Here is a 27,777-nt window from a genome sequence, read left to right as displayed (position 1 = left end):
ACCTTTATTTAACTAGGCAAGTCAGTTAAAGAACAAATTCTTATTTTACAATGATGGCCTGCCCCGGCCAAAACCTCCCCTAACCCGGATGACGCTGGACCAATTGTTCGCCGCCCTATGGGGCTACTACAATGATAAAATAAATACTGCATGCCATCATGATGAAAAGCCAAATGACTGCCAATTACCATTTGTAGACTAGCAGTATACTGAGCATCATCAGTGGGCGTTCAATTGTCCCCACCAGCCAAATATCCCCTGGAACTCGGTGAACAATACATCCTAGCAGAAACACTTGGGCCACATTCGTTGCACACGATCTGATTGATAGTAATGACAACATCCACAACTTTTTCAAATAAATCAGGAAGGAGGAAGGTATAGTTCTCACAAATACACATGTAGCCTACTGTACTTTTATATCATACTTTCTCAAACTCTCGCCGTTAACGGTCATCACGTGCGCACAGGTAAAACCCAATGTCCATGTAAGGATAATTGGGCCCTGCACTTTTTCTGGATATTCTGCACGTTTGCAGTATTTCAGTCCATTGGAATGAGTTTTATCACTGGTTGGAGACGCAGCGTGAAGAAAAATGACTGCAAAGGGTGAGTAGCAAAATCCACGTAACTAGGCTAGTTGCAGTAGCCCACGTTTCTTCCGCAGAAACCCAGAGATCTTTTATAAAAAATATACAGCAGCCTAAACAAGTTGTATTTGTGGTCACAACAGTGATTGGTTTATGTAGTGAGAAATGTAGTTTGCCACCCTGTTTTAAATAATCTGTAGCTAGATGGATTTAATAAACATTGAATGGTTGTGTAACCATTCTGATACAAGATACACGAACTTTTGTATTTGTTATATATTAGAACGTTATTGCCAGGTGTTATTTTAGAATTAAGATTTAGACCGTATGAAGTGGAAATGTAATAGATTTATAGTAAAACGTGCACACAAAAAAGAAAAGGAACCTCATTTATGACTGTTTCTACCTATCAAATCAGTACACTCGAAAACGTTCAAACCTAGGAATAGCTTCTCTAATATATAATCTAGGAATAGTTTCTCTAAAGTATAATCTATGGAAAGCAAATTTGTAATCACAGTACCACCATGTTGCTCTTTAACATGACAGGGCATCACTAGTGATTAGGCCAACATCTGCAGATAAATGTACAATAAAGGAAGTTCAAAGAAGATAGGGTAAAATTAGGCTAACTAAATGAATTATTTTATAATAACAATACACCAAATATGTATAGGCAGTTACTGAATTTCTACCACTGTTTTCCTAGTACTTTCCTTTCGTATTTTCTAAGTGCCCAAACTGCTTACTAACTATAGGCTACTAACTAACTAGGTTGTTAAAGTTGTGTAGGCACGGGCCCACCAACTCATTTTATTTTGTATTTTAAATGGGACATTATTTGTCTTATTACCTAAACATGCAAACACCATCCGATAGAATTCATAGCTAGCCTTGCACTGAAATGACATTCACTCGAATGGGATTGGTGGCCAAAAATAACTAACTGAAAGCCACACCCCCAATAAACCACGGATATGACCAAATTGTGATATGTTTTGTTACTGAATTTCTGGCTATGCTACTGGCTTGTTATGAAATAATTACACAAGTTGTTCTACTGGTATTTATTCTGGAGTGAGGCCTATGTAAAAATATGGTAACACCACTCCCTCTCAGGTGATGTGCTTTGATAAGGAAAAATACAGTGCTGAATATAAAGCTATACTGAACAATAATGTAAACGCAATTTGTAAAGTGTTGGTCCCATGTTTAATTAGCTGAAATAAAAGATCCCAGAAATTATCCGTGTGCACTAAAAAGCTTAATTCTCTGATTTTGTGCACAAATGTGTTTACATCCCTGTTTGTATTTCTCTTTTGCCAAGATAATCCATCCACTTGATAGGTGTGGCATATCAATAAGCTGATTAAACTGCATAATCATTACACAGGTACACCTTGTGCTGGGGACAATAAAAGGCCACTGTAAAATGTGCAGTTTTGTCACACAACACAATGCCACAGATGTCTAATGTTTTGAGGGAGTGTGCAATTGGCAGGCGGACTGTAAGAATGTTTACCATAGCTGTTGCCATATATTTGAATGTTAATTTCTCTACCATAAGCCGCTTCCAATGTCATTTTTGAGAATTTGGCAGTACGTCCAACCTGCCTCACAACCGCAAGCCACATGTAACCACGCTAGCCCAGGACCTCCATATCTGGCTTCTTCACCTGCGGGATCGTCTGAGACCAGCCATCCAGACAGCTAATGAAACAGTGGGTTTGCACAACTGAAGAATTTCTGCACAAACAGTCAGAAAGAGTCTCAGGGAAGCTCATCTGCATGCTTGTCGTCCTCACCAAGGTCTTGACCTGACTGCAGTTTGGCGTCGTATCGTCTTCTGTGAGCAAATGTCCCCTTCGATGACCACTGGCACGCTGGTTTGCTGATGTCAACGTTGTGAAGAGTGCCCCACGATACCATGACGAGATCCTGAGGCCCATTGTCGTGCCATTCACCCGTCGCCATCACCTCATGTTTCAGCATGATAATGCACGGCCCCATATCACAAGGATCTGTACACAATTCCTAGAAGCAGAAAATGTCCCACTTCTTCCACTGCCCGCATACTCACCAGACATGTCACCCATTGAGCATGTTTGGGATGCTCTGGATGTGTACGACAGCATGTTCTAGTTCCCACCAATATCCAGCAACTACGCACAACCATTGAAGAGGAGTGGGACAACATTCTACAGGCCACAATCAACACCCTGATCAACACAATGCGAAGGAGATCTATCGCGCCGCATAAGGCAAATAGTGGTCACCAGATACTGACAGATTTTCCAATCCACGGACCTACCTTTTTTTAAGTGATCTGTGACCAACAGATGCATATCTGTATTCCCAGTCATGTGGAATCCATAGATGTGGGCCTAATGAATTTATTTCAATTGACTGATTTCCTCATATGAACACTAACTCAGTAAAATTGTTGCATGTTGTGTTTAATTTTATTCAGTGTACATAGGGAAATAGTGAACTATAATTGTAAATGAGAGCAAAGATTAGCATCTACAGGAGAGGAATTAGATTACAATTGGAGAACTCGGCATTGTTAAATGAGACGCATCCGCTAGTGCTTACTGTATGTTCTGTCTGGTATACTGTGACCCTAGGGACACCATGCAGGCTGAAGAAATCTCAGCCAACCCCAATGGCTCCCCAACACTTAGTTTACTGTACATGGCAACAGTTTCTGTGAAATATATATTTCTCCTTATGTCAATCCCATTGAATGGGATCTGATTCATTTAGTCATTCATAACAGCATGATTTTGCTTCTAGGTTGTCCATCATAAACAGTGCAGAACTTGACCCCATCCACACAGATTTCAAGTAAGTTTTCCCTTCTGTCAATTTCTGTACCCTAGGCATGTTTGACAACAGATTTCAGTTCATAGACTTTGTTTGGGCATATTACGTTTTGGTTAATCTACCCCTGCACTGAAAATATTTTTCAGTCAGGATTTCTATGGGTTGCAATATTATGTTACTCACACAATAGTCCCTATTGAAATAGTTTCCATCCCTTGTGCTCACCTTTTTTTCTAAATGACCTCAATTTTGCCGCCCTGTTTCAGGTTACAGTTACCAGAAGACAAAGATTTACTCAACTCTACAGAACCATTGAACATGTAAGTCTCAGAGTCAATGTCAGAGTCGATGGCTGATGGCCGGGTGATATACAGGGTTGAGTAGTTTGAGGAAAGGTTATTGAAAATCAGCAGTAAGCGTGAGGGCAATGACATCGCTCCTTCCTGCTGTTCAACATATTAATAATTCAGAGAAGTACGCCATTAATGCTGGCTATAATATCCGCTCGGGTCCAGGCAGGGTGGGATCAAGAGGAATCCCAGCCTATGTTCTCAACCATAGAGACATCATTTGATTTCAATGCCTCTCCACCCTGAAGAGAAAGAGTGGACGGCCATATTGCCGTACAGGTGTAGAGAGGAAGATGAGATGTGATTGGTTCTACCTTTGGCACAGTGTGTCATTGGGTTTCTTAGGTTGTCACCAGTATTTCCTTGTACTACACCACCTCTGGTCTTTATCTGTTCCATTTGTTTTAAAACAAGTGCATTTGGTGTGTCTGAATTGTTCGGTGTCTGTATGACATAGTTATTTGATCATTCCCAAAGTCTTAAACAAGCAAAGAGACTTACAACTGCAGACACACAATTTTTATCTCATGTCTTTGAGGAAATAACTGCTTAAATATGGATTTTGTGGGAGGTGGAGCTGTCCATGAAATGAATTGCTTTCCCATGATAATTTATAACAGAAAGCAATGTACATTCCCTACATCAAAAAGAGCAGGAGCCTGAATTGAACCCCTAGATGCTGTCCTAGTGTTCATATATTTCAACACTTCAACTGATTCAGATCTGCAGATCAGAGAGCAAGATAACAGAACACTGTAGATGTACATTTGAATCTACTGTACACAATGTCTCTTGGCTCTGTTGAAATTAACCACCTACTAGAGGAGAGTGTGGGCCACTTTTTTCAGGCAAGGCTTTGCATCCAGAGGCAAGATGTTCATTGTGTAACATAAATGTTTTCATACATCGAAGAAGACAATCCACCCACACATGACCCTGGTGTGTACTGTTGGTCAACTCCAGCATCGCTCAATTAATAAAATACAAGGACAGGTTTCGTGTGTGCCCTATGGGTGCCAGAGGGGTGGAGATGCAGAGAGGTGACGTATAATGGGAGCAATGATACGCTGGTCTGTGTCCCTGCTGCCCTGCCTGCTGAATAATGTTCCCCAGAGGAAACTAACTAACCTTGACTGAGGCAAAGTCGTGTGTGTGCCTGAGCTGACCTCTTTGCACGTGTCTTGAGATTCACAGATTTACCATGTTGTAGATAACTCTTCCTCTATGACCTAAATTTAGACAGCTGTCTGAGAGCTCATTCTGATAAGGGATTGGCTATTTCCATGGGTCATTCACTTTCAGAGCGATTGGCTGTAGTGTAATTGCTGGATCTCAGTGGTACTCATCTCTCTCTCGCTACACAGTGTTCTACTGGCTCTCTAATAGGGGGCACCCGGGGCAGTGCGTCTGTGCTGCTGCTGCAGTAGTCAGCCTGAGTCACTGCAGTAAAGGCTTCCTCCTTAGCAGGAATCTTCCTCTCACCGGCATCAAGTCATTGTACATCTCTGTCCGGAATCTTGCAGAGAGGTTTTGACATCTTCCATTCAAGATATTCAGGGATCTGAATGAGTTCTGCTGGGGTGTTTTTGCGGTCATCTGAGTGCAGTAGCCTATTGTCTTTGGTGGATGTTATACTCAGGGTATCACCTTTCTGTGGTGCATAGTGAATCTTTTGGCTTATGTTTTTCGTTGTTTCTCATTTGACTCGAGTCCTGTGCAGCTAGGCCAGCCCTGCTACTGCATCAGCCTATCAGAGAAGAAACTGCACTGTGTAGCGTGAGTGTGATGATGGGAGGAGGTGGGACAGGAGGAGGAGAGTTAAGGGACTGTGTGTGTTTGTGGAGGCGGAGAGTTGGGGGGTGGAAGATGTTTAGTTTCTCTGTGTGATAGTCATCCCAATCTTATTAAGGGCTGCGTTCTTCCTCCCCTCTCCTGCCTGCTTGCCTGCTGCTGCTGTTGCCAGAGGTAGACAGTGTCGCGCTGCGCCGCTGGAAAGGCCTGAGCAGATAGTCAATTCTCTTCTGCGTTTGCTGCCGCTCTACCTCCCTCTAGTACTCTTGTCTGCCAGATGAAAATGTCAGGAGAAGCAGAAACTCTATCAAACGGGTAAGAGATATTTTGAGGCTGCGTGGTGAAGTGATAGGTACTGACAGTGTGTTGAAGTAAACGGAGAGATGCTGCGTTTGTGGTTTTGTGTGTGAATGTAATATACTGTCACTAGTCATTTCTACTGGGTTTGAAACCAGAGGGTTCTAACTTAGCTGTATCCGGAAAAACTGAACAGGTTTTGTTTTTAAAGATCCACCTCTTCTCTTTTGTCTGATTTCATTGTGTTTAGAAGCAGCTTGTTTTACTGCAGTATTACTTTGTTGGCATTTCTTAACTTACTAGTACTTTAATTCAATGTAAATTAACACTGGTGAAAGCTTTCAGGAGGAATGCAGATAAAGCAATGTTTTATCACTCTGTGTGTATGTACATTTGTCTGAGTGAGTGTGTGCATGTTTGATTACCTCTCAGAGCAATGATCTCCATTGTGCAAGTGTCCCTCCAGAGAAATCAGCATCGTGGAGTTGCTAACTTAAATTAATTAATTATCTGGACAATGTATGCTATGCACAACCTTTCAGGAAACAATAGCATCCATTGTGTGTACATTATCATGCCATTTTTCAGACCCATCTATGCCCCTATTGAGTTTATGGTTAAGTCTTTATAAGTGTGCAATGTTAAGCTACTGGGCACTCCAAGCTAGGCTGAAAAGACAGGCTACACGGCCCCCTCTTCCTAGGGTCCTGATGGCTAATGTCCAATCGCTGGAATATAAACTTTGAACTCAGAGCAAGGCTTCAGTCGCAGAGGGACATCAGAGAATGCCGTGTCTTTGTTTTTACAGAGACCTGGCTTACGGACAATACACTTGACTCTGCTATTCAACCAGACAGCTTTTCCATTTTCTATATGAGTCAAACGGCAGCTTCTAGTAAGAGTAGGGGGAGGTGTAATGCTTCCTCATCAACAATTTCTGCTGTACCGAAGTTGAAAACATCTCAAGCTCCTGTTCACCTGACTTGGACTTTCTGATGCTAAAATGCCTACCTCACTATATGCTGAGTGAATTCATGTATTTTTTTCACAGCTGTGTACATACCGCCAAAAGCAAACATCAAGGCGACACTCAGCGAACTGTACAAGAACATTTGCCAGCAAGAATCCTCTCACCCGAAAGCAGTCTTAATTGTCACTGTTGATTATAAACAAGCACATTTCTTTAAAATATCACCAACATGTATCCTGTCTCACGAGAGGAAACAGCGTGCTGGACCATGTATATACAAACATCCTTGACTCGTACAAAGCCATCCCCCGCCCCCACTTCGGCCAATCAGAACACATCTCTGTTCCTACTCCCTGCCTACAAGAAGCAAGTCAAGAGGGAGCCACCTTCACAGAGAATAGATAGGTGCTGGACAGAGGAGGCAGATTCAATGCTGCAGGAGTGTTTTGATCATATTGATTTGGAATATGTGCAAAGATTCATCCACCCAGGACTCATCCATTAACATTGAGGAATATACATTGTCACTCAACAGGCTTTATTAGGAAATGTGTTGATGATGATGTACCCACAATAACAATCTGGACATACCCCAACCAAAAACCCTGGATGAACGGAGATATCTGTACCATGCTGATAGCCCGTACAGCAGCATTCAGTATCAGCCGAATGAACCCTGACAGATATGAGCTCTGCAAATCCAATATGGAAGCAAAAAGACAATACAGACTCAAACTTGAATTGATGTTTAACAACTCAGAGTCACGACGCATGTGGCAAGGACTACAGATTATCACGGACTACAAAGGCAAATCCAGCTGTGTGGTGCCCACCAAAGCCTCCCTCTCAGAGGAGCTTAACATATTCTATGCTCGCTTCGAGGCAGACAATACTGAGTCATCCAGGAAGACTCGCTGCTCCAGACGACCTGGTCCGTTTGCTCTCCGAGGCTGACGTGAGAAACTCTCAAAAGAACATCCCTGGCCATGTCTTCAATGTGTGCTGACCAGTTGGCGGGCATCTTCTCAGACATCTTCAACCTGTCCCTGTCAAAAGCTGTAGTCCCCACCTGCTTCAAGGAGACTACCATCACCCCCAGTACCTAAGAAAAACAAGGTGACATGCCCAAATGACTTGCACTCACCCCAAAGTCTGGTATGGCCCACATCAAGGCCAGCATGCCAGGCACACTGAACCCACTCCAATGTGCCTACTACTCCAACAGATCCACGGAAAATGTAATTTCCATCACTATTCACACGGCCCTAACACATCTGAACAAGAGGAACACCAGTCAAAAGTTTGGACACCTACTCATGCAAGGGTTTTTCTTTATTTGTACTATTTTCTACATTGTAGAATAATAGTGAAGATATTAAAACTATGAAATAACACATATGGAATCATGTAGTAACCAAAAAAGTGTTAAATAAATCAAAATATATTTGAGATTCTTCAAAGTAGCCACCCTTTTACTTGATGACAGCTTTGCACACTGTTGGCATTCTCTCAACCAGCTTCATGAGGTAGTCACCTGGAATGCATTTCAATTAACAGGTGTGCCTTGTTAAAAGGCGTGAGCGACGTCATCTAAAAAACGTCTGTTCTAAATTCTTCAGGAAGCTTCATTTACCCATCACTGTATTTTTTGTGACTTCACAAAAAGCCAAATTTGAAGACACCAATGGTAACGTCTTATTCTCTTACCTATTTTAAATAATAACGGCAGAATTCGTTTTCGTAGATCGGCGTGGTTTACATAGCTAGGTAGTAAGTCTACTGGTGCCAAAATTGTACTGTAGTTTGTCAGCAAAGAGGTTTTCCATATTCATCTAAGGCAAATATACTTATAGGTTTCTGCTTTCATCTGTGTCTGGTGTTAGCTAGTTACTGGCTAGCTAGGTATTCAGCCAGCATGGAACAAATGCGGGGGAAGTGTTGCCCAAAACTCGGATGCAATTGTCATGTCATTACATCAAGAGACATGCAAAACGGGAGATTCATACAAACTTCTTGACATCATTGATAGTCATGATATATGAACAATGTTGGGCAGTCAATATATGTAATGTACCTAGACCTCAACCTGTTTAAACAAAAATTCTCCAAGATGGACTAGCTAGCTAGTGCTGACAATTCCTTTTGGGCTAGCTAAATTATATAGCCAACATTTTGTCTATGTTGATGCTTTTACAATAACCAAACAGTAATTTGTGAAACAATGACAGGATTGGATGTTGTATGTAATTACTATGTTTGCGTTGCTTTGTCTCAGCAAGTTGTCTTGACATAATCTCACTGCAACACTGCATCATAAGTGTTTTCAAAGAACTGGCTGTCATGGTGAGCTCCCCGCCCACTTAGTCTGTCTTTTCAGTCTTCCTGGTAGTTATCGGGATGCAATATGGTGGATGATGTTTTAGTCACTCAAAAGGCTAATTTACATAGGAATCAGAAAGATTGTTAGGAAATTTTATAAGATGTTTGCTGATTGTATCAACTGGGCCTTATGGAGACTCAGTGTGTGGTAGTATTGACCCCTAGACTGTCTGTGTTGCGCTGAATTTCATGACTGTGTGTTGTAGTGAGCAGGAAGTGAATGACCTATGGCTGCTCATATGGTGGAAGGATGGTATGGTCATCCCCATGTCATTAGCTTGTGAAGGGGAGAAAATAAAAGCCTGTTTTTCAATATGGAACCCAATGGATTCATTATAGTTTGAGAGAGTTCAAGCATGGTCCAGCATAAAGAGGTCCTCTGTATCACTGATCTTCAGGAATGCAAAAGGATGGCTGTCAGTTAGTCACCCTCATTGTAGAGATTCTCCTCAGTTGCGTAGGCCAGCCTCCATTGTTTGGCTTAATACATTGTGTCCATGAACCCAATTTGCTGAGAAGACATTTTATCATCTTTGGGATTGTTAAACTTGGGGTGGTTTTGGTATGAAAATAGTGTGGCACAGGACAATCGGGATTTTCAGCCTGTTGAACAGCCTGCTCTTGTTTTTAATGGTAGGGAGCCTTGACATCAATATTTGTTTGTTTGGGATGAAGATTACTCTATATTAAAATATTTGGTGAACCCCCACTTATCAATCCATTTTTTAATGCAGATGAATGAGAAAGCTGCTCACTGAAGAAACTGTGGTAAAAAATCCAATGATCTTGTCAGATGAGAAAAATTTAGCTTTAAGCTGATAGCAGTAAAATAACTGTCGATGATAGATAGAACCGCAGAGAAAACAATGCGAAAGCATGCTCAGATCAGGTGGGAGAGTGGGACAATATCATGACCTGCGCTCCTCACATAATGTTTTGGAGGTGTTCTGTGTTCCTCTTGCCCTACCACTAAAAACAGAACAGGGGCACTGCAGCAGAGTAGCCTGGGAGAGAAAAAGAAGTGACGTGGCTCTTTTTAAAGATATCTGTTACTGTAGATAGACAGTGAAGTACTCCTTTGTAGTTAATGCTGTGTCATGCTACTCTATAGACTGAGATCATAGACATTTCACCTAGTTCTTGACATGAACAAACAAGATTTTGTCCTGGGGTTCATTCATAAAAGAATAGAACACATTTAGGTCCACTGGGAAGCTGGCAGTAATAAGCTTCTTTCATTTGACAATGGAAATCTAATTTATCTCAGAGGCAAATTATTTACTTGTTTGAGGGGAAGTCAAAAATAGAATGTGTTATTTTAAAATGTAGGTTCTGCACTGAGAACCAATGGTAGGTATTGGCCAAGACCGTCATTATGTGTTAAAGTAACATACTTAATTCACTAACCTTCATCTGTCTCTTTCCCCTTTCCTGTATCTCAGGTCCCAGAAGTCCGACCTGTCTGTGGCCCTGGAGGACTGCATGGCAGCGCTGGACCTGTTCCTGAGGAACGACTTTGAGGAGGCCCTGTCCAGGCTTCACTGCAGGTGAGAGACCTGGACCCTGATCGTGTGGGTCGACACAAGTGGCTGGTGGTAATACTGTGTGCTAGTTTCACAAACACCAAATAGCACTGGCAAGTGGCATGGTTTCCTGATCAGTTTGTGCTTCGCCAACTCCTTTCTTGTTCGTTGTCATGTCATAACCTGGCGACCGGGCTAGGCTGGTTCTACAGTAAAGTGTACACTCTGTGCTAGTTTCATAAACACCATCTCTCCTATTGGACACCCCTTCAGCATTGTGTTCAAAAACACAATTGTCAAGTTTCCTATTACTCTGTGATTCTCTCTTTCATGATAATGAAATTCTCAACATATAATCTTTTCTCTTCTTTGGCCACTCCCAAATCACAGTTTCCCTCCAGCCCTCCCTAGTGTGTCTCATTTCTCATCCCCTCAGTGTTACACAACTCAGTGGATATACAATACTTATCTAATCCCTCCCAGTTTCCATGTTGATCTCTTTTAGTTCTGAAATGTACATGGTAGTCTAGTAGGAGCATGAAATTAAGGAAATATTTATCCCAAAGGGTAATAATCTTGGCAAACCTGCCATTGCCCAACCCTCTGGCTCTTACCACGCAAGGCTTGGCATATTCTGTCAGCTGTCACCCTGGGGCTAGGCAATGGGAGTGATGGTAGACCAAGTTCTGTAGGCAGAGCAAAGGTATAGGCATTTAAACTGCCTTCTGGCTTCCTTTGTTTGCTACCGGTGTTCAAAGAAAACCTTTGTGGGAAAAGCCTCCACGTCATCAACATCCTAGTGTGTAATATCAACTAATGCGTTGCTGAGCATAGGTTTAACACAGTATTGTGTGGGAGAACAGTAATAAGAGAAAATCTATCAAATAAAAAAAATAACCCATAAAGAAAGCCGGTGGTGCTGAAATAGCAGTGCGTCTCTCTCTCTCTCGTTCTCCCTCCTTTCCTCTCCTCTCCTCCGTTCAGGCTGATGTACTGTACTGACACAGTAAGCTGGGCCAGGTATAGTCCAGAATCTATGCAGCACAGCACACACAGTGGCAGGCTTTCTCTCATATACTCTATAATAATGCAGAGTATGTTTATACTGTGGTTTGTATTTTCATATCACAGAATGCTAAACACAGCAATATATATTTGCTGAAATATACATTTGATCAAACCGCAAGATCATTTACATTTACATTTAAGTCATTTAGCAGACGCTCTTATCCAGAGCGACTTACAAATTGGTGCATTCACCTTATGATATCCAGTGGAACAACCACTTTACAATAGTGCATCTAACTCTTTTAAGGGGGGGGGGGGTTAGAAGGATTACTTTATCCTATCCTAGGTATTCCTTAAAGAGGTGGGGTTTCAGGTGTCTCCGGAAGGTGGTGATTGACTCCGCTGACCTGGCGTCGTGAGGGAGTTTGTTCCACCATTGGGGTGCCAGAGCAGCGAACAGTTTTGACTGGGCTGAGCGGGAACTGTACTTCCTCAGAGGTAGGGAGGCGAGCAGGCCAGAGGTGGATGAACGCAGTGCCCTTGTTTGGGTGTAGGGCCTGATCAGAGCCTGAAGGTACGGAGGTGCCGTTCCCCTCAGCTCCGTAGGCAAGCACCATGGTCTTGTAGCGGATGCGAGCTTCAACTGGAAGCCAGTGGAGAGAGCGGAGGAGCGGGGTGACGTGAGAGAACTTGGGAAAGTTGAACACCAGACGGGCTGCGGCGTTCTGGATGAGTTGTAGGGGTTTAATGGCACAGGCAGGGAGCCCAGCCAACAGCGAGTTGCAGTAATCCAGACGGGAGATGACAAGTGCCTGGATTAGGACCTGCGCCGCTTCCTGCGTGAGGCAGGGTCGTACTCTGCGAATGTTGTAGAGCATGAACCTACAGGAACGGGTCACCGCCTTGATGGTAGTTGAGAACGACAGGGTGTTGTCCAGGATCACGCCAAGGTTCTTAGCACTCTGGGAGGAGGACACAATGGAGTTGTCAACCGTGATGGCGAGATCATGGAACGGGCAGTCCTTCCCCGGGAGGAAGAGCAGCTCCGTCTTGCCGAGGTTCAGCTTGAGGTGGTGATCCGTCATCCACACTGATATGTCTGCCAGACATGCAGAGATGCGATTCACCACCTGGTTATCAGAGGGGGGAAAGGAGAAGATTAATTGTGTGTCGTCTGCATAGCAATGATAGGAGAGACCATGTGAGGATATGACAGAGCCAAGTGACTTGGTGTATAGCGAGAATAGGAGAGGGCCTAGAACAGAGCCCTGGGGTACACCAGTGGTGAGAGCACGTGGTGCGGAGACAGATTCTCGCCACGCCACCTGGTAGGAGCGACCTGTCAGGTAGGACGCAATCCAAGCGTGGGCCGCGCCGGAGATGCCCAGCTCGGAGAGGGTGGAGAGGAGGATCTGATGGTTCACAGTATCAAAGGCAGCCGATAGGTCTAGAAGGATGAGAGCAGAGGAGAGAGAGTTAGCTTTAGCAGTGCGGAGCGCCTCCGTGACACAGAGAAGAGCAGTCTCAGTTGAATGACTAGTCTTGAAACCTGACTGATTTGGATCAAGAAGGTCATTCTGAGAGAGATAGCAGGAGAGCTGGCCAAGGACGGCACGTTCAAGAGTTTTGGAGAGAAAAGAAAGAAGGGATACTGGTCTGTAGTTGTTGACATCGGAGGGATCGAGTGTAGGTTTTTTCAGAAGGGGTGCAACTCTCGCTCTCTTGAAGACGGAAGGGACGTAGCCAGCGGTCAAGGATGAGTTGATGAGCGAGGTGAGGTAAGGGAGAAGGTCTCCGGAAATGGTCTGGAGAAGAGAGGAGGGGATAGGGTCAAGCGGGCAGGTTGTTGGGCGGCCGGCCGTCACAAGACGCGAGATTTCATCTGGAGAGAGAGGGGAGAAAGAGGTCAAAGCACAGGGTAGGGCAGTGTGAGCAGAACCAGCGGTGTCGTTTGACTTAGCAAACGAGGATCGGATGTCGTCGACCTTCTTTTCAAAATGGTTGACGAAGTCATCAGCAGAGAGGGAGGAGGGGGGAGGAGGGGGAGGAGGATTCAGGAGGGAGGAGAAGGTGGCAAAGAGCTTCCTAGGGTTAGAGGCAGATGCTTGGAATTTAGAGTGGTAGAAAGTGGCTTTAGCAGCAGAGACAGAAGAGGAGAATGTAGAGAGGAGGGAGTGAAAGGATGCCAGGTCCGCAGGGAGGCGAGTTTTCCTCCATTTCCGCTCGGCTGCCCGGAGCCCTGTTCTGTGAGCTCGCAATGAGTCGTCGAGCCACGGAGCAGGAGGGGAGGACCGAGCCGGCCTGGAGGATAGGGGACATAGAGAGTCAAAGGATGCAGAAAGGGAGGAGAGGAGGGTTGAGGAGGCAGAATCAGGAGATAGGTTGGAGAAGGTTTGAGCAGAGGGAAGAGATGATAGGATGGAAGAGGAGAGAGTAGCGGGGGAGAGAGAGCGAAGGTTGGGACGGCGCGATACCATCCGAGTAGGGGCAGTGTGGGAAGTGTTGGATGAGAGCGAGAGGGAAAAGGATACAAGGTAGTGGTCGGAGACTTGGAGGGGAGTTGCAATGAGATTAGTGGAAGAACAGCATCTAGTAAAGATGAGGTCAAGCGTATTGCCTGCCTTGTGAGTAGGGGGGGAAGGTGAGAGGGTGAGGTCAAAAGAGGAGAGGAGTGGAAAGAAGGAGGCAGAGAGGAATGAGTCAAAGGTAGACGTGGGGAGGTTAAAGTCACCCAGAACTGTGAGAGGTGAGCCATCCTCAGGAAAGGAACTTATCAGGGCGTCAAGCTCATTGATGAACTCTCCAAGGGAACCTGGAGGGCGATAAATGATCATCATAAGCTACTGCATGTTCATAGCGAAAGAGACAAAGGCTTGCAGTTCGATCTGATTTTTTTTAAGGACGAAGACACTGCAATGACATCAAAACAGCCAGCCAGCCTCATGCTTTTAAGCACAGCTTTATATTCAGATTAGATAGTAAGATTCTGCATTGCCTGCTTCTCTCTGAAGCTACTAGCTAGCTGTTCAAACATGCGGACTGGGCAGGAACAGCAGCAGGCCTTATGTAATTGCCCTGTCCCAGTCAAGTCCTTGGTTGTCCCCCCCTCATTCCTAATGAGTGCTTTACACTAGGTGTGGAAGTGTTGATCTAGTATACATTGTAAAAGGTTGGGGAGGGGCTGATATACTGTACAACATGTACAAATGGAACACATGTTCAGACAGAGGGTGTAGCGTCACCACCTACTGTAGAATGGCTCCGTCTCATTGGCTGGCCACGATTCAGGCTAAAAGACAGAGGCACGATGGATAGAAACTTGCACTATAAATCTTACTACTCTGAAGACAAGAGTAACCAGCTTAACATAGCTCACTACATTGGTGCTCTCCCCCATTCTAATGCTTTATCGTAGGAGCTGTGTCAGAACAATTTGACCACACTTACAAACAACTAAAGTTGCCTCATGTTGGCACTCAACGTGAGCGCTGTCAGGTTATGTAATTCACACTGAAACGTGCATGACGAGACGGAGAACCTCCCTCCTGCAGGCTGGCTCTTTTTAAGTTGGTGTTGTTTTTTGCAGAACATTAGATTAGGTTTACCCATGACGGTGAATAAGCTTCAAGAGTCAGGAGTGCAGGCCCCACAGTCACCATCGGCCCTTGTCCATCTCCGTCTCCACAACAGTCAACAACAGTAGACAGAAGGAAGGCAGGCAAAAACATTCCAATTCATGGCCTGTTTTTACCATGCTGCTCTTTTTCCTGACGAAATATCTCCTGATTTGTCTCCCTTTTGAAAAAAGACACTATATATACAAGAGTATGTGGACACCCCTTCAAATTAGTGGATTTGGCTATTTCAGCCACACCCATTGCTGACAAGTGTATCAAATCGAGCACACAGCCATGCGATCTCTATAGACAAACATTGGCAGTAGAATGGCCTTACTGAAGAGCTCAGTGACTTTCAAGGTGGCACCGTCATAGGATGCCATCTTTCCAACATGTCAGTTTGTCAAATTTCTGCCCTGCTAGAGCTTCCCCGGTCAACTGTAAGTGCTGTTATTGTGACATGGAAATGTCTAGGAGCAACAAAGGAATGTGAAATGCCAGGCATGCAGACATGTGACAGTACAGTGAAGAAACTCACCAGCATTGTCCCATCCTGCCACTGTATGGTGGAACCTGCTGGGAACAAGTCAGACCAGTGCTCCTGGTTGTGGAATGTTAGTGTCAGTGTGACATTCAGGGAATTCACATGGGCCTGTTTCCAAGAAAACATATTGTAACTTAAAGGAGCTGGGCTTTTTAAAGAGTTTTTGGTCAGAAAATACATTAAATATACTAAACTCAGCAACGTCGTTTTTTCAGGACCCTGTCTTTTAAAGATAATTCGTAAAAATCCAAATAACTTCACAGATCTTCATTGTAAAGGGTTTAAACACTATTTCCCATGCTTGTTCAATGAACCATAAACAATTAATAAACATGCACCTGTGGAACGGTCGTTCTAACAGCTTACAGACGGTAGGCAATAAAGATCACAGTTATGAGAACTTAGGACACTAAAAAGACCTTTCTTCTGACTCTGAAAAACACCAAAGGAAAGCTGCCCAGGGTCCCTGCTCATCTGCGTGAACGTGCCTTACATGCTGACCAGACCGGACACGTTGCGTGCGCAAGCGTCGCAAAATAAATTTAGAAATCCATGTTATTCAATTATTGCACCCACACTGCTCGCTCGCGCCAATGAGCGTCTGCGTTGCCAAGGGCTAAAATAGAAGTCATTCCTATTTCTGACGCAGATCGCGCTGCAAGTCCTGCCTCTCCCATCTCCTCATTGGTTTATAGAAGCAGGTACCCACGTGCCATCTCCTCATTGGTTATACCCATGTGGGTGATTGAAAGACTAACTGTTTTGCCGGTCGTCGTCGTAATACCATGAAAGTGTAGATGCCAATCACCATATAAGTTCAAAGATGAAAAAGCCTGGAAGGAGGAGAGATGACTAGAAACGATTCGGTTGGCCATTTTATGTGTGGATTAGAGGACCTTGTGCTTTTCAGGTAAAATAACAACTCAATGTTTATATCCCAGCAACAGCAAGCTACCTAAATAGAACAAATTAGCTAGCAAGTGCAAGCTAACTAGCTAAATTGCCACATGTAACAACACCTGCACAGGATCCGTACATCCGAACATCACACCTGTGGGACAGGTACAGGATGGCAACAACAACTGCCCGAGTTACACCAGGAACGCACAATCCCTCCATCAGTGCTCAGACTGTTCACAATAGGCTGAGAGAGGCTGGACAGAGGGCTTGTAGGCCTGTTGTTAGGCAGGTCCTCACCAGACATCACCGTCAACAACGTCGCCTATGGGCACAAACCCACCATCGCTGGACCAGACAGGACTGGCAAAAAGTGCTCTTCACTGACGAGTTGAGGTTTTGTCTCACCAGAGGAGATGGTCGGATTCGCGTTTATCATCGAAGGAATGAGCGTTACAGCGAGGCCTGTACTCTGGAGCGGGATCGAGGTGGAGGGTCCGTCATGGTCTGGGGCGGTGTGTCACAGCATTATCGGACTGAGCTTGTTGTCATTGCAGGCGATCTCAACGCTGTGCGTTACAGGGAAGACATCCTCCTCCCTCATGTGGTACCCTTCCTGCAGGCTCGTCCTGACATGACCCTCCAGCATGACAATGCCACCAGCCATACTGCTCGTTCTGTGCGTGATTTCATGCAAGACAGGAATGTCAGTGTTCTGCCATGGCCAGCGAAGAGCCCGGATCGCAATCCAAACGAGCACGTCTGGGACCTGTTGGATCAGAGGGTGAGAGCTAGGGCCATTCCCCCCAGAAATGTCCGGGAACTTGCAGGTACCTTGGTGGAAGAGTGGGGTAACTTCTCACAACAAGAACTGGCAAATCCGGTGCAGTCCATGAGGAGGAGATGCACTGCAGTACTTAATGCAGCAGATACACCAGATACTGACTGTTACTTTTGATTTTTGACCCCCCCCCCTCTTTTTTCAGGGACACATTATTCCATTTCTGTTAGTCACATGTCTGTGGAACTTGTTCAGTTTATGTCTCAGTTGTTGAATCTTGTTATGTTCATACAAATATTTACACGTTAAGTCTGCTGAAAATAAACGCAGTTGACAGTGAGAGGACGTTTATTTTTTTGCTGAGTTTAGAATCATGTAACCAAAAAAGTAACAAATCAAAATATATTTGAGATTCTTCAAAGTAGCCACCCTTTGCCTTCATGACAGCTTTGCAAACGCTTGGCATTCTCTCAACCAGCTTCACCTGGAATGCTTTTCCAACAGTCTTGAAGGAGTTCCCACATGCTGATGTAACGGATGTGAAATGACTAGCTAGTTAGCGGTGGTGCACGCTAATGGCCTCTCAATCGGTGACGCCACTTGCTCTGAGACCTTGAAGTAGTGGTTCCCCTTGCTCTGCAAGGGCCGCGGCTTTTGTGGAGCGAAGGGTAACGATGCTTCGTGGGTGAATGTTGTTGATGTGTGCAGAGGGTCCCTGGTTCGCGCCCGGGTCGGGGCGAGGGGACGGACTAAAGTTAAACTGTTACACTGAGCACTTGTTGGCTGCTTTTCCTTCACTCTGCAGTCCAACTCATCCCAAACCATCTCAATTGGGTTGAGGTTGGGTGATTGTGGAGGCCAGGTCATCTGATGCAGCACTCCATCACTCTCCTTCTTGGTCAACTAGCCCTTACTCAGCCTGGAGTAAGGGCTTCAGTTTATGTCTCAGTTGTTGAATCTTGTTATGTTCATACAAATATTTACACAGGTTAAGTTTTTTGAAAATAAACGCAGTTGACAGTGAGAGGACGTTTTTTTGTTGTTGCTGAGTTTACATATTAAATGTCAATGATTATATACACTGCTCAAAAAAATAAAGGGAACACTTAAACAACAAAATGTAACTCCAAGTCAATCACACTTCTGTGAAATCAAACTGTCCACTTAGGAAGCAACACTGATTGACAATAAATTTCACACGCTGTTGTGCAAATGGAATAGACAAAAGGTGGAAATTATAGGCAATTAGCAAGACACCCCCAATAAAGGAGTGAATTGCAGGTGGTGACCACAGACCACTTCTCAGTTCCTATGCTTCCTGGCTGATGTTTTGGTCACTTTTGAATGCTGGCGGTGCTTTCACTCTAGTGGTAGCATGAGACGGAGTCTACAACCCACACAAGTGGCTCAGGTAGTGCAGCTCATCCAGGATGGCACATCAATGCGAGCTGTGGCAAGAAGGTTTGCTGTGTCTGTCAGCGTAGTGTCCAGAGCATGGAGGCGCTACCAGGAGACAGGCCAGTACATCAGGAGACGTGGAGGAGGCCGTAGGAGGGCAACAACCCAGCAGCAGGACCGCTACCTCCGCCTTTGTGCAAGGAGGAGCACTACCAGAGCCCTGCAAAATGACCTCCAGCAGGCCACAAATGTGCATGTGTCTGCTCAAACGGTCAGAAACAGACTCCATGAGGGTGGTGCAGTGTAGTTATACTTTTACAGTAAGGACATCCATACATGTGCTGCGCCTCTTCATTTGTGTCGAAGACATACAAAGTAATCTTTTTTGCTGAGTCATCTGACTGCATTTTGAGAAGGCAACAATCGCTGCTAAAAATATAGCTCAATATTTCTGTTCCTTTTTTTCTTCCTTCACAGAATCAAAGACAGCATGTACCATGCGCTCACATACGCCACCATACTGGAGATGCAGGCCATGATGACCTTTGACCCGGAGCACATCCTGGCAGCGGGTAACACCATGAAGGAGGCTCAGGCAGTATGTCAGCGGTAAGGCTCATTTGTAATGGGTCTACATTCTAAAACGAGATCTTCAAAGTTCTTGTATGCTATTTATTTCCTTTAGAGGCAACAAAAGCAATAACAAATGTTTTGGCTCAGTGGTAAGGCTCCCCCTATGATAGCTATTCAATCATGAAGATAGGAACCACATGATCTGATCAAGTGAAACCACTTTGTGAATTTTGTAACATGTGTTTGTGACTAAACAAGACACATTTACCTCAAACTCCTATTATGAAGAACAACCATATACAGGCAAAATATATTTGGCTCTGGATGAACCCGGCCATTCCAGTGGGGAGAACATCTGGCTTTTTTGGGAGATGTTCATCCTGGTCTGTGGTGGCTGGTTAGCTGTTCTGACATGATCACAGAGCAAATTTCACCCAAGTCCTATCAGATCTCGCTGGCTGGTGCAATTTCAGAGCGGCCTGTAACAGTGAGTGTGTGAAAATGTCCTATATGGATACGCCTCTCCAAATGGTGAGACACACACACACACACACACACACAATCTCGCAGACTGGGCCTGCCACACCGCCTGAGAACCTTGGGGGGGGTCAGGGGAACCCCATGACCGGGACCCTGTGCTATTCTAAGAGCCGCTCTACATTTTATCTACACAAGCCATAAAATGTGTCTGGGCCACACTGATTTGCAAGAAGAGTAGGTATCTACGAAAATACAACTTTCACAGGAGGTTTAACATTATCCCACGGATCACTAATCAGCAGTGGTTACAGTAAACCACTCATATGCTTGTATCTCCCTTAATCCATATCATGTAATTCCCAATACTGAAACCTGATCTACGCAGATAGCTATACTGTCGGTCAATGTCTGTCAATGAATGTGGTTACCACATGTCACCATTTTTTGATATCCAAGCACAAGAATGTATTCAATTCCAAGTTTCTTAGCTCACACATCCACAGACTGGTGTTGAATAGTTGTGAACCAACTCTGCTATGTCTTTCTCATCGAACACTCTATTGTAATGTTGGAATTCGTGTGTAATAGTGTAATTAAGTTCTGTATGTAATCTCTCCCAGGTTCCGCAAGAAGTCAACCTTTAGCAACAGAAACTTCACAGAAGGTTAGAACATACTTACTTCAGTACATTCTAACTTCACTACACACTAAGACACAGACATATTGTTTTACCACAAACATCTTATCACTAGTGTGAATTGAACAATTGTTTTTATTGCTTGTATTCCTAAATAAATAAAACCCTGCTACTGTAAAATATACTCTGTTTTTGATAGATGTTTTAATTTAATACATGTACTTTTTAGCAGACGCTCTTATCCAGAGCGACTATGGGTTAAGTGCCTTGCACAAGGGAACATCAACAGATTTTTTTTTTTCTCACCTCGTAAGCTCGGGGATTCAAACTAGTGACTTTTCAGTTATTGGCCCAACACTCTTAACCGCTAGGCTACCTGCCAACCTATTACACCTTGATGGTTGTTCAGTACTTGAGAATACAGTTTAAAATGTGTTTTATTGTCTGTGGGTTTACTGTGCAGCCTCCTGCTGATGTAATGTTTTGAGGATGTCAGAAGATAATTGTGCTGTCATTTTCACCTCAGAGGAACTCCACGCTGAAGTGTGCTATGCAGAATGTCTCCTGCAGAGGGCAGCACTCACCTTCCTTCAGGTAACCTACTGCTACCACATCACCCACTGACACTCACTATCTCTTTGCAGCACTGATACAGATGTTCAAGTTTGTTGTGCATTTATGATATTGAAATAGTTCTTAACCCCTGTTTCTGTAGGATGAAAGCATGATCAGTTTCATCAAGGGAGGAATCAAAGTGAGGAATAGCTACCAGACGTATAAGTAAGCACTCTTTTTAAATTTTTTAATGTATTTAACCAGGTAGGCAAGTTGAGAACAAGTTCTCATTTACAATTGCGACCTGGCCAAGATAAAGCAAAGCAGTTCGACACATACAACAACACAGAGTTACACATGGAGTAAAACAAACATACAGTCAAATAATTCAGTAGAAAAATAAGTCTATATACAATGTGAGCAAATGAGGTGAGATAAGGGAGGTAAAGGCAAAAAAAAATATTGATGTAGTGTATGGCCTTTATAGTGCATTTCCCTAATGTCTCAACTTGTACTATTTTTTTTTACCCCCTTTTCGTGATATCTAATTGGTAGTTACGATGTTGTCTCATCGCTGCAACACCCCAATGAGCTCGAAGGTCGAGTCTGGCGAAGGTCGAGTAATGCGTCCCCCGAAACTTTACCCACCAAGCCGCGCTGCTTCTTATCACACCTGCTTGCTTAACCCGGAAGCCAGCCGCACCAATGTGTCGGAGGAAACACCGTTCAACTGACAACTGAAGTCAGGCGCACGGCCTGCCACAAGGAGTCTCTAGAGCGCGATGAGCCAATCGTGCGCCACCTATAGGGCTCCTGGTCACAGCCTGCTGTGACACAGCCTGGGATTGAAGGTGCCACTTGGGAGGCCCCTCAACTAATACTATAGTAAAGAATGTACATCTGTATTTCAGAGAGCTTCATACGGTCCTCCAGTCCTCTACCTACGTCCATGGTGACAATCATGGGCAGTTTGAAGGCGGGGTCAAGCTTGGAGTAGGAGCCTTCAACTTGGTGAGGGAACTGCTTCATGTCGATAATGTTTGTGGTCCAGTTTTCTGGACTGGTAGATTGTATAGAAGGACCTTTTTGGTGTGAGGGTTATATAACTCATTGTAACTCAACGCATTGCCCTGATTGGTACAATGTGTAATTGTGTCTGTCTCATCTTCTCACTCTTCCACTCCTGTGTTCTTGGGTTGTGTACAGATGATCTCCATGCTGCCCACACGGACCCTCAGGTTGCTGGAGTTTGTGGGTTTCTCTGGAAATAAGGTAGGTTTCCTACTGTTAACCTGGTGTGAGATGCTGAAATGGACTGAACTGGGCTGGATGGACTGTGCTAAGTTCGCAGTGTCCTGCGTTGTGTGTCTCTGCAGGAGTTTGGCTTGCAGCAGCTGACGGAGGGCTCTGCAGGGCAGACTTTCAGGTCCTTCCTGTGTAACATGCTGCTTCTCTGTTACCACACCTTCATGAGCTTCATCTTGGGTGAGAGACAGGTTGATGTTACCACACATCAGACGTTACCGCACTGACCTTTTCAACTCCCAAAACAAGCCTTATAGCAGGAGTGGGCAAACTTTTTGGCTCGAGGGCCACATCGGGATTTTGAAATTCAACAGAGGGAAGCATTTTTTGGGGGACCAATTGTTTGTTAAAATCAATTTCGCGGGGGCCTCCCGAGTAGCGCAGCGGTCTAAGGCACTGCATAGTAGTATTTGAGGCATCACTACAGACCCGGGTTCGATCCCAGGCTGTGTCACAGCTGGCCGTGACAGGGAGACCCATGAGGCGGTGCACAATTGGCCTAGCGTCGTCCGGGTTAGGAGAGGGTTTGGCAGGCCGAGATTTGCTTCTCCCATCGCTCTCTAGCGACTCCTGTGGCGGGCCAGGCGCATGCACGCTGACACGGTCGCCAGGTGTACGGTGTTTCCTCCAACACATTGGTGTAGCTGGCTTCCGGGTTAAGCGAGCATTGTGTCAAGAAGCTGTGCGGCTTGGTTGGGTTGTGTTTCGGAGGACACACGTCTCTCGCCCTTAGCCTCTCCCGAGTTTGTACAGGAGTTGCAGCGATGGGACAAGACTGTAACTACCAATTGTATACCATGAAATTGGGGAGAAAAAAGGGGTAAAAAAAAAAATGAATTCACTAAAAATAAATACTTGAAAAATATAAATAATGTTTGTCTCGCGGGCCAGATTGAAAGTGCCCGTACAGACTAAACTAACATTAAATAACATTGTCTTTTTCTCCTCACGGCTTGCAGGCACAGGGGAGGGGGATGTGGAGGATGCTGAGAAACTGCTTCAGCCCTATCTAAAACAGTATCCTAAGGTCAGTGAGGACGTTTGTATAATTTATAGCAGTAAAGTAAAATCCTATTCCAATTGTATTGGTTTTGTGAATTATTTGGTGCATAGGCCTGTACACACACTCATTCCCATCAAAACAGTTTATAGTGAAACAGTGTGTTCTATACCTCTGTTTTAAGGGATCTATCTTCTTGTTCTTCGCTGGTCGAATAGAGGTTATCAAAGGAAACCTGGATGCTGTGAGTGTAGATCAATGACTTTGACTACTACCAAAATTATTTTGTGTTTAGACTACAAACCATCCCTTTTCCATGTGTGTGTATTTGTGTGTACCAGGCTATAGAGCGCTTTGAGGAGTGCTGTGAAGCTCAGCAACAGTGGAAGCAGTTCCATCACATGTGCTACTGGGAGCTGATGTGGTGTTTCACATACAAGAGACATTGGAAGATGGCCTACTTCTACGCTGATCTGCTCAGCAAAGAGAATGCATGGTCCAAGGTGGGACATTCTGCAGTTATTGTATTTTGCATATCAGTACTATATAGTCAAGTATGAAGTACATAACATCTGTTTCAGTACAGTAATGGTTGCATTATCTCGAAGGCACATGCGACAAAGTCTTAACAGAATATAGATTAGCTTGTTTTACAGCTTTTAATGTATTCCACTTAGTCTCTAGAGGGCCAAATTGATGATGATGCCTAAAGAGTAGTAGTAGTTTCAGTAGTAATACATGCACATTTCCCTCCAGGCAACATATGCCTATATGAAAGGTGCCTACCTAAGCATGCTGACCAGGGAGGAATGCCAACCATTCCGGGAGAGCGAGGTAGCGCTGTTCCGGTAGGTCACTGCAATATACAAACCCTTGTGTCACCATAATGCTTTGTACTCTATTCATTTCATTCTACCCAGGGTTCTTGTATAATCAAGTCATTCTATCCAAATATATCAATATGTTATATGTATCCATTGTCTATCCGCTCCAGGCAGGTACATGGGCTTAAGCAGAAAATAGCTGGAAAGTCTTTGCCAACTGAGAAGTTTGCCATCCGAAAAGCCCGTCGTTACCTGACTGAGAACCCGATAACGCTCCCTGCACCTCCTCTGGTCAGTACTGCATGGTTTGACAGCATGTTCCCTATTACATTGTAATTATAGTGTAATAAAATACTACTATTATCTATGTGTGGATTACTGTGACACCCGGTGGCCTTGTCTGTCCTCTGCAGGAGATGATGTACATCTGGAACGGCTACACAGTCATCGGTAAACACAAAGACCTCACGGAGGGCATGCTGAAAACACTGGACGAGGCACAGGCAAAACTCGACAATAGCCCAAGTAAGTAACACGAACGTACGTCACCCTGGAGAGTTGATACTGCCTCTACACATTCATTTAGGAACAGCATTAATGATTGGATTCAGACAACTCCTTATCTCGTTATTATCATGTTTAGCAACACTGTTTAGTAGAGTTTGGTGATGGGGCTTGATTGTTGTACGTTGTGTTCCGAAGGAACAGAGTTCTCCATAGATGACCAGTGTTTGGTGAGCCTGCTTAGGGGTCTGTGTCTGAAGCACCTGGGACACCAGGAGGAGGCTGAGGCCTACTTCACCCTGGTCCTTTGCAAGTGAGCGCCACACACACTCCCTCGCACACACACACAAAGTCACGCACACTCATCCTTTCACAATATGATAGTGGAAGAGACCTACTCTTTTACTATTCCTTACAAGTTTAGCAATTACCTAATTTCTTGTTTCATTCCTGATCTCTGTTGTATTTTTCTCTTGTCAGTGAAACACAGATCAAGTTTGATCACTACTTGGTTCCCAATGCACTGCTTGAGCATGGGCTGCTGTGTCTGGAACAAGGGAGGAAGGAGGAGGGCATCAAACTACTGGAGACGGCGAAGTGAGTGTCTTGGTCCTTAACCAAGATAATTATCTCAACCCATCTCAATACAATAGTTCATTGAAATTCGGAAACCTGTCTTTTTTACAAGAATTCTATTAGTATGTAAAGTAAAATCATCTGGCCAGACTTTTTCATTGTTCCCCTATATTTACAGGCAAAATTACAAAAACTACTCCATGGAATCGCGGACACATTTCCGAATCCAGGCTGCTTTGCACAAGGCCAAGGCCACAGGAGAGAATGGGATTCACACCATGCCCTCCAGCCCGTAGCTGGTGTGGGAAAAACAGGGCCAATGTCCAGCCATCCCACAGTGCACAGCCCAACGCCGCAGGGATGAGGCAGAGTACCAAACCACCCACTACCAGCAACAAGCATATGACTGGCCAGCCACCGAGCTCTAAGAAAGACCCGCAACACTACACAAGCATAATGTACACTGAAAGGTCAAAAGCATACAGACAATAGTATTTACTCAGACAAAGAAAATATACGCAATATATAGAAAATACCACACTGCTGGATGGAGATGTACAGGGTTTCATCAGTCTATTTCAAAAACCTATGGTTAGATACCCATGCCTGAATGTTCACCCTCCAGCATAAATATATACATTCGCTGGTTAACATGTCTTTTCACACCTGTCACAGGGGTTTTTGCAACATATTTGAGTGGTTAAAGGTATTCTCATAGGTTTTTCCCTCTGCTCGGAGCTAATGACTAGAAGCACTGTGGCCAATCTTGGACAATGTCTGTCTTGTTGACCGTGATCTATTGCAGATAACCTCCTGCCCTAATGCCTTTATCTCTGTGCTTCTACAACTGGTTTTATTTGTATATTTCAATTTTCACCCTGAACAGCTCAAGGGAAGTTTTGGCACATTGGATCAACTGACCCACTTTCTGGGAAGGAATGCATGACCAGTCCAACTGAATTTTTGTGGATATAGTGCCCACTGACATCTGCACAGTTAAATCATCCAGCCATACAAACACATTGCTGGAATGCACGTGTGATGGTAGGGGGTTATTTTGTCTGTTTATTTATTAACTGCAATGGCACCTTTCACAAAATTGTCTTGTTTTAAGTGGACTGTGTCTTTTAGAAAGGCAGGCTCCTTCCATGTTCTCTACATGTGGACACAATCCAACAGTACTTGAGCTCAAACAAACAAGTCTTTCAGATTGACACAGGAAAGCCAGGCTGCCAGTTTCATCTGTAGTGAGTGAAGTGTTGACAACCACAAGAACCTTCCATATATAAATATACAGCTCCGACATCAACATAGACAATAATAGCTTACAGGGAGTTCTTGTACATTAACAGTAGTGGAAAAAGTACAAGTGACAATACCTTAATAGAAAATAACTCAAGTGAAAGTCAGCAAAATACTACTTGAGTATAAAAGCCTGAAAGTAACTGGTTTAAAATTTACCTAAGTACAACGGTGGATAAAGTACTCAATTGTCATTCTTGAGTAAAAGTAAATGCTATACATCAAATAACTTGTATTAAGCAAACCAGATGACACAATTTTCTTTCTTTTTTTACGGACAGCCAGGGGCACACTCCCAACAGTCAGACATAATTTACAAACGCAGTATTTGTGTTCAGTGACTCCGCCAGTAGGGATGACAATGGGTTATATTGATAGGTGCGTGAATTGGACCATATTGCTGTCCTGCCTGAGCATTCAAAATGTAACGAGTACTTTTGGGTGTCAGGGAAAATGTATGAAGTAAAAAGTATATAAAGTATATATTTTCTTTAGGAATATAGTGGAGTAAAAGCTGTCAAAAATATAAATATTCAAGTACGTATACCCCAAAAAGTAGTTCAAAATATTTTTACTTAGTTACTTTACACCACTGTAAATTAAATAGTTACGTTCTTGTGTAATAAATTATCTAATAAACTATATGTTATTTGTGATTAGAAAAAGGGTTACCTTTTTTCATGTTCTATGATTATTTAATCTCTATTTACAATAAGTATCCAAACCCAGGCATTAGAGTGGTGTCTTGAGTTTAAATGTTGGAATTAGATCTCTAAAGGGTGAAGGAAATGTATAAATGTATTTTTTTCAAATATAGAGATTATCTTAGTTTGGGATGTTCTAATGATTAGGTCAGACATTTTCTTGTTTTGTTCCATTGTTTTCTTTGTTTGTACTATTTATGTCAGTAAATTCAATCTTATTGTCTCTGTGATGAGGTCAGAATATGATATTGGGCATGGCTACTGAGCAGATTGACATTCCTGGACCTGTACATACTAAATGTTTGTTTTGTAATTTAAGATTAAAATATGAAATAAGTAACTGAAA

General features: G+C 43.9%; 1 protein-coding gene across 4 annotated transcripts; it reads left to right on the top strand.

Annotated features, from left to right (window-relative positions):
• Window positions 1-158: 158 nt before the first annotated feature.
• Window positions 159-27,777, top strand: LOC139578459 (tetratricopeptide repeat protein 39A-like). 4 transcript variants are annotated; one of them, XM_071406067.1, is made up of 20 exons: window positions 166-609; window positions 3,387-3,437; window positions 3,683-3,736; window positions 10,646-10,750; window positions 19,449-19,580; window positions 20,645-20,688; window positions 21,188-21,255; window positions 21,377-21,441; window positions 22,128-22,227; window positions 22,423-22,488; window positions 22,593-22,701; window positions 23,481-23,548; window positions 23,706-23,765; window positions 23,863-24,024; window positions 24,278-24,369; window positions 24,516-24,636; window positions 24,759-24,870; window positions 25,048-25,162; window positions 25,330-25,446; window positions 25,604-27,777. In XM_071406067.1, the coding sequence occupies exons 1-20, from the start codon at window positions 557-559 to the stop codon at window positions 25,719-25,721; spliced, it is 1,812 nt and encodes a 603-aa protein (XP_071262168.1). In that variant the 5' UTR covers window positions 166-556; the 3' UTR covers window positions 25,722-27,777. The 4 variants fall into 4 exon arrangements, with proteins under 4 accessions (XP_071262169.1, XP_071262168.1, XP_071262171.1 ...); XM_071406068.1 differs by lacking the exon at window positions 23,706-23,765 and having other exon boundaries at window positions 159-609; XM_071406070.1 differs by lacking the exons at window positions 166-609; window positions 3,387-3,437; window positions 3,683-3,736 and adding exons at window positions 5,175-5,542; window positions 5,730-5,872.

This window comes from Salvelinus alpinus, chromosome 6 (genome assembly GCF_045679555.1).
Source record: "Salvelinus alpinus chromosome 6, SLU_Salpinus.1, whole genome shotgun sequence".
Taxonomy (NCBI): domain Eukaryota; kingdom Metazoa; phylum Chordata; class Actinopteri; order Salmoniformes; family Salmonidae; genus Salvelinus; species Salvelinus alpinus.
This window is presented reverse-complemented; position numbering and strand designations above follow the sequence as displayed.

Excerpts from the sequence above, each read along its gene's own strand:
- LOC139578459 (XM_071406067.1), top strand. The coding sequence starts at position 557 with ATGAGTTTTATCACTGGTTGGAGACGCAGCGTGAAGAAAAATGACTGC. Across the intron at positions 3,438-3,682 it reads CCCATCCACACAGATTTCAA|GTTACAGTTACCAGAAGACA; the intron begins GTAAGTTTTCCC and ends GCCCTGTTTCAG. Across the intron at positions 21,442-22,127 it reads AATAGCTACCAGACGTATAA|AGAGCTTCATACGGTCCTCC; the intron begins GTAAGCACTCTT and ends TCTGTATTTCAG.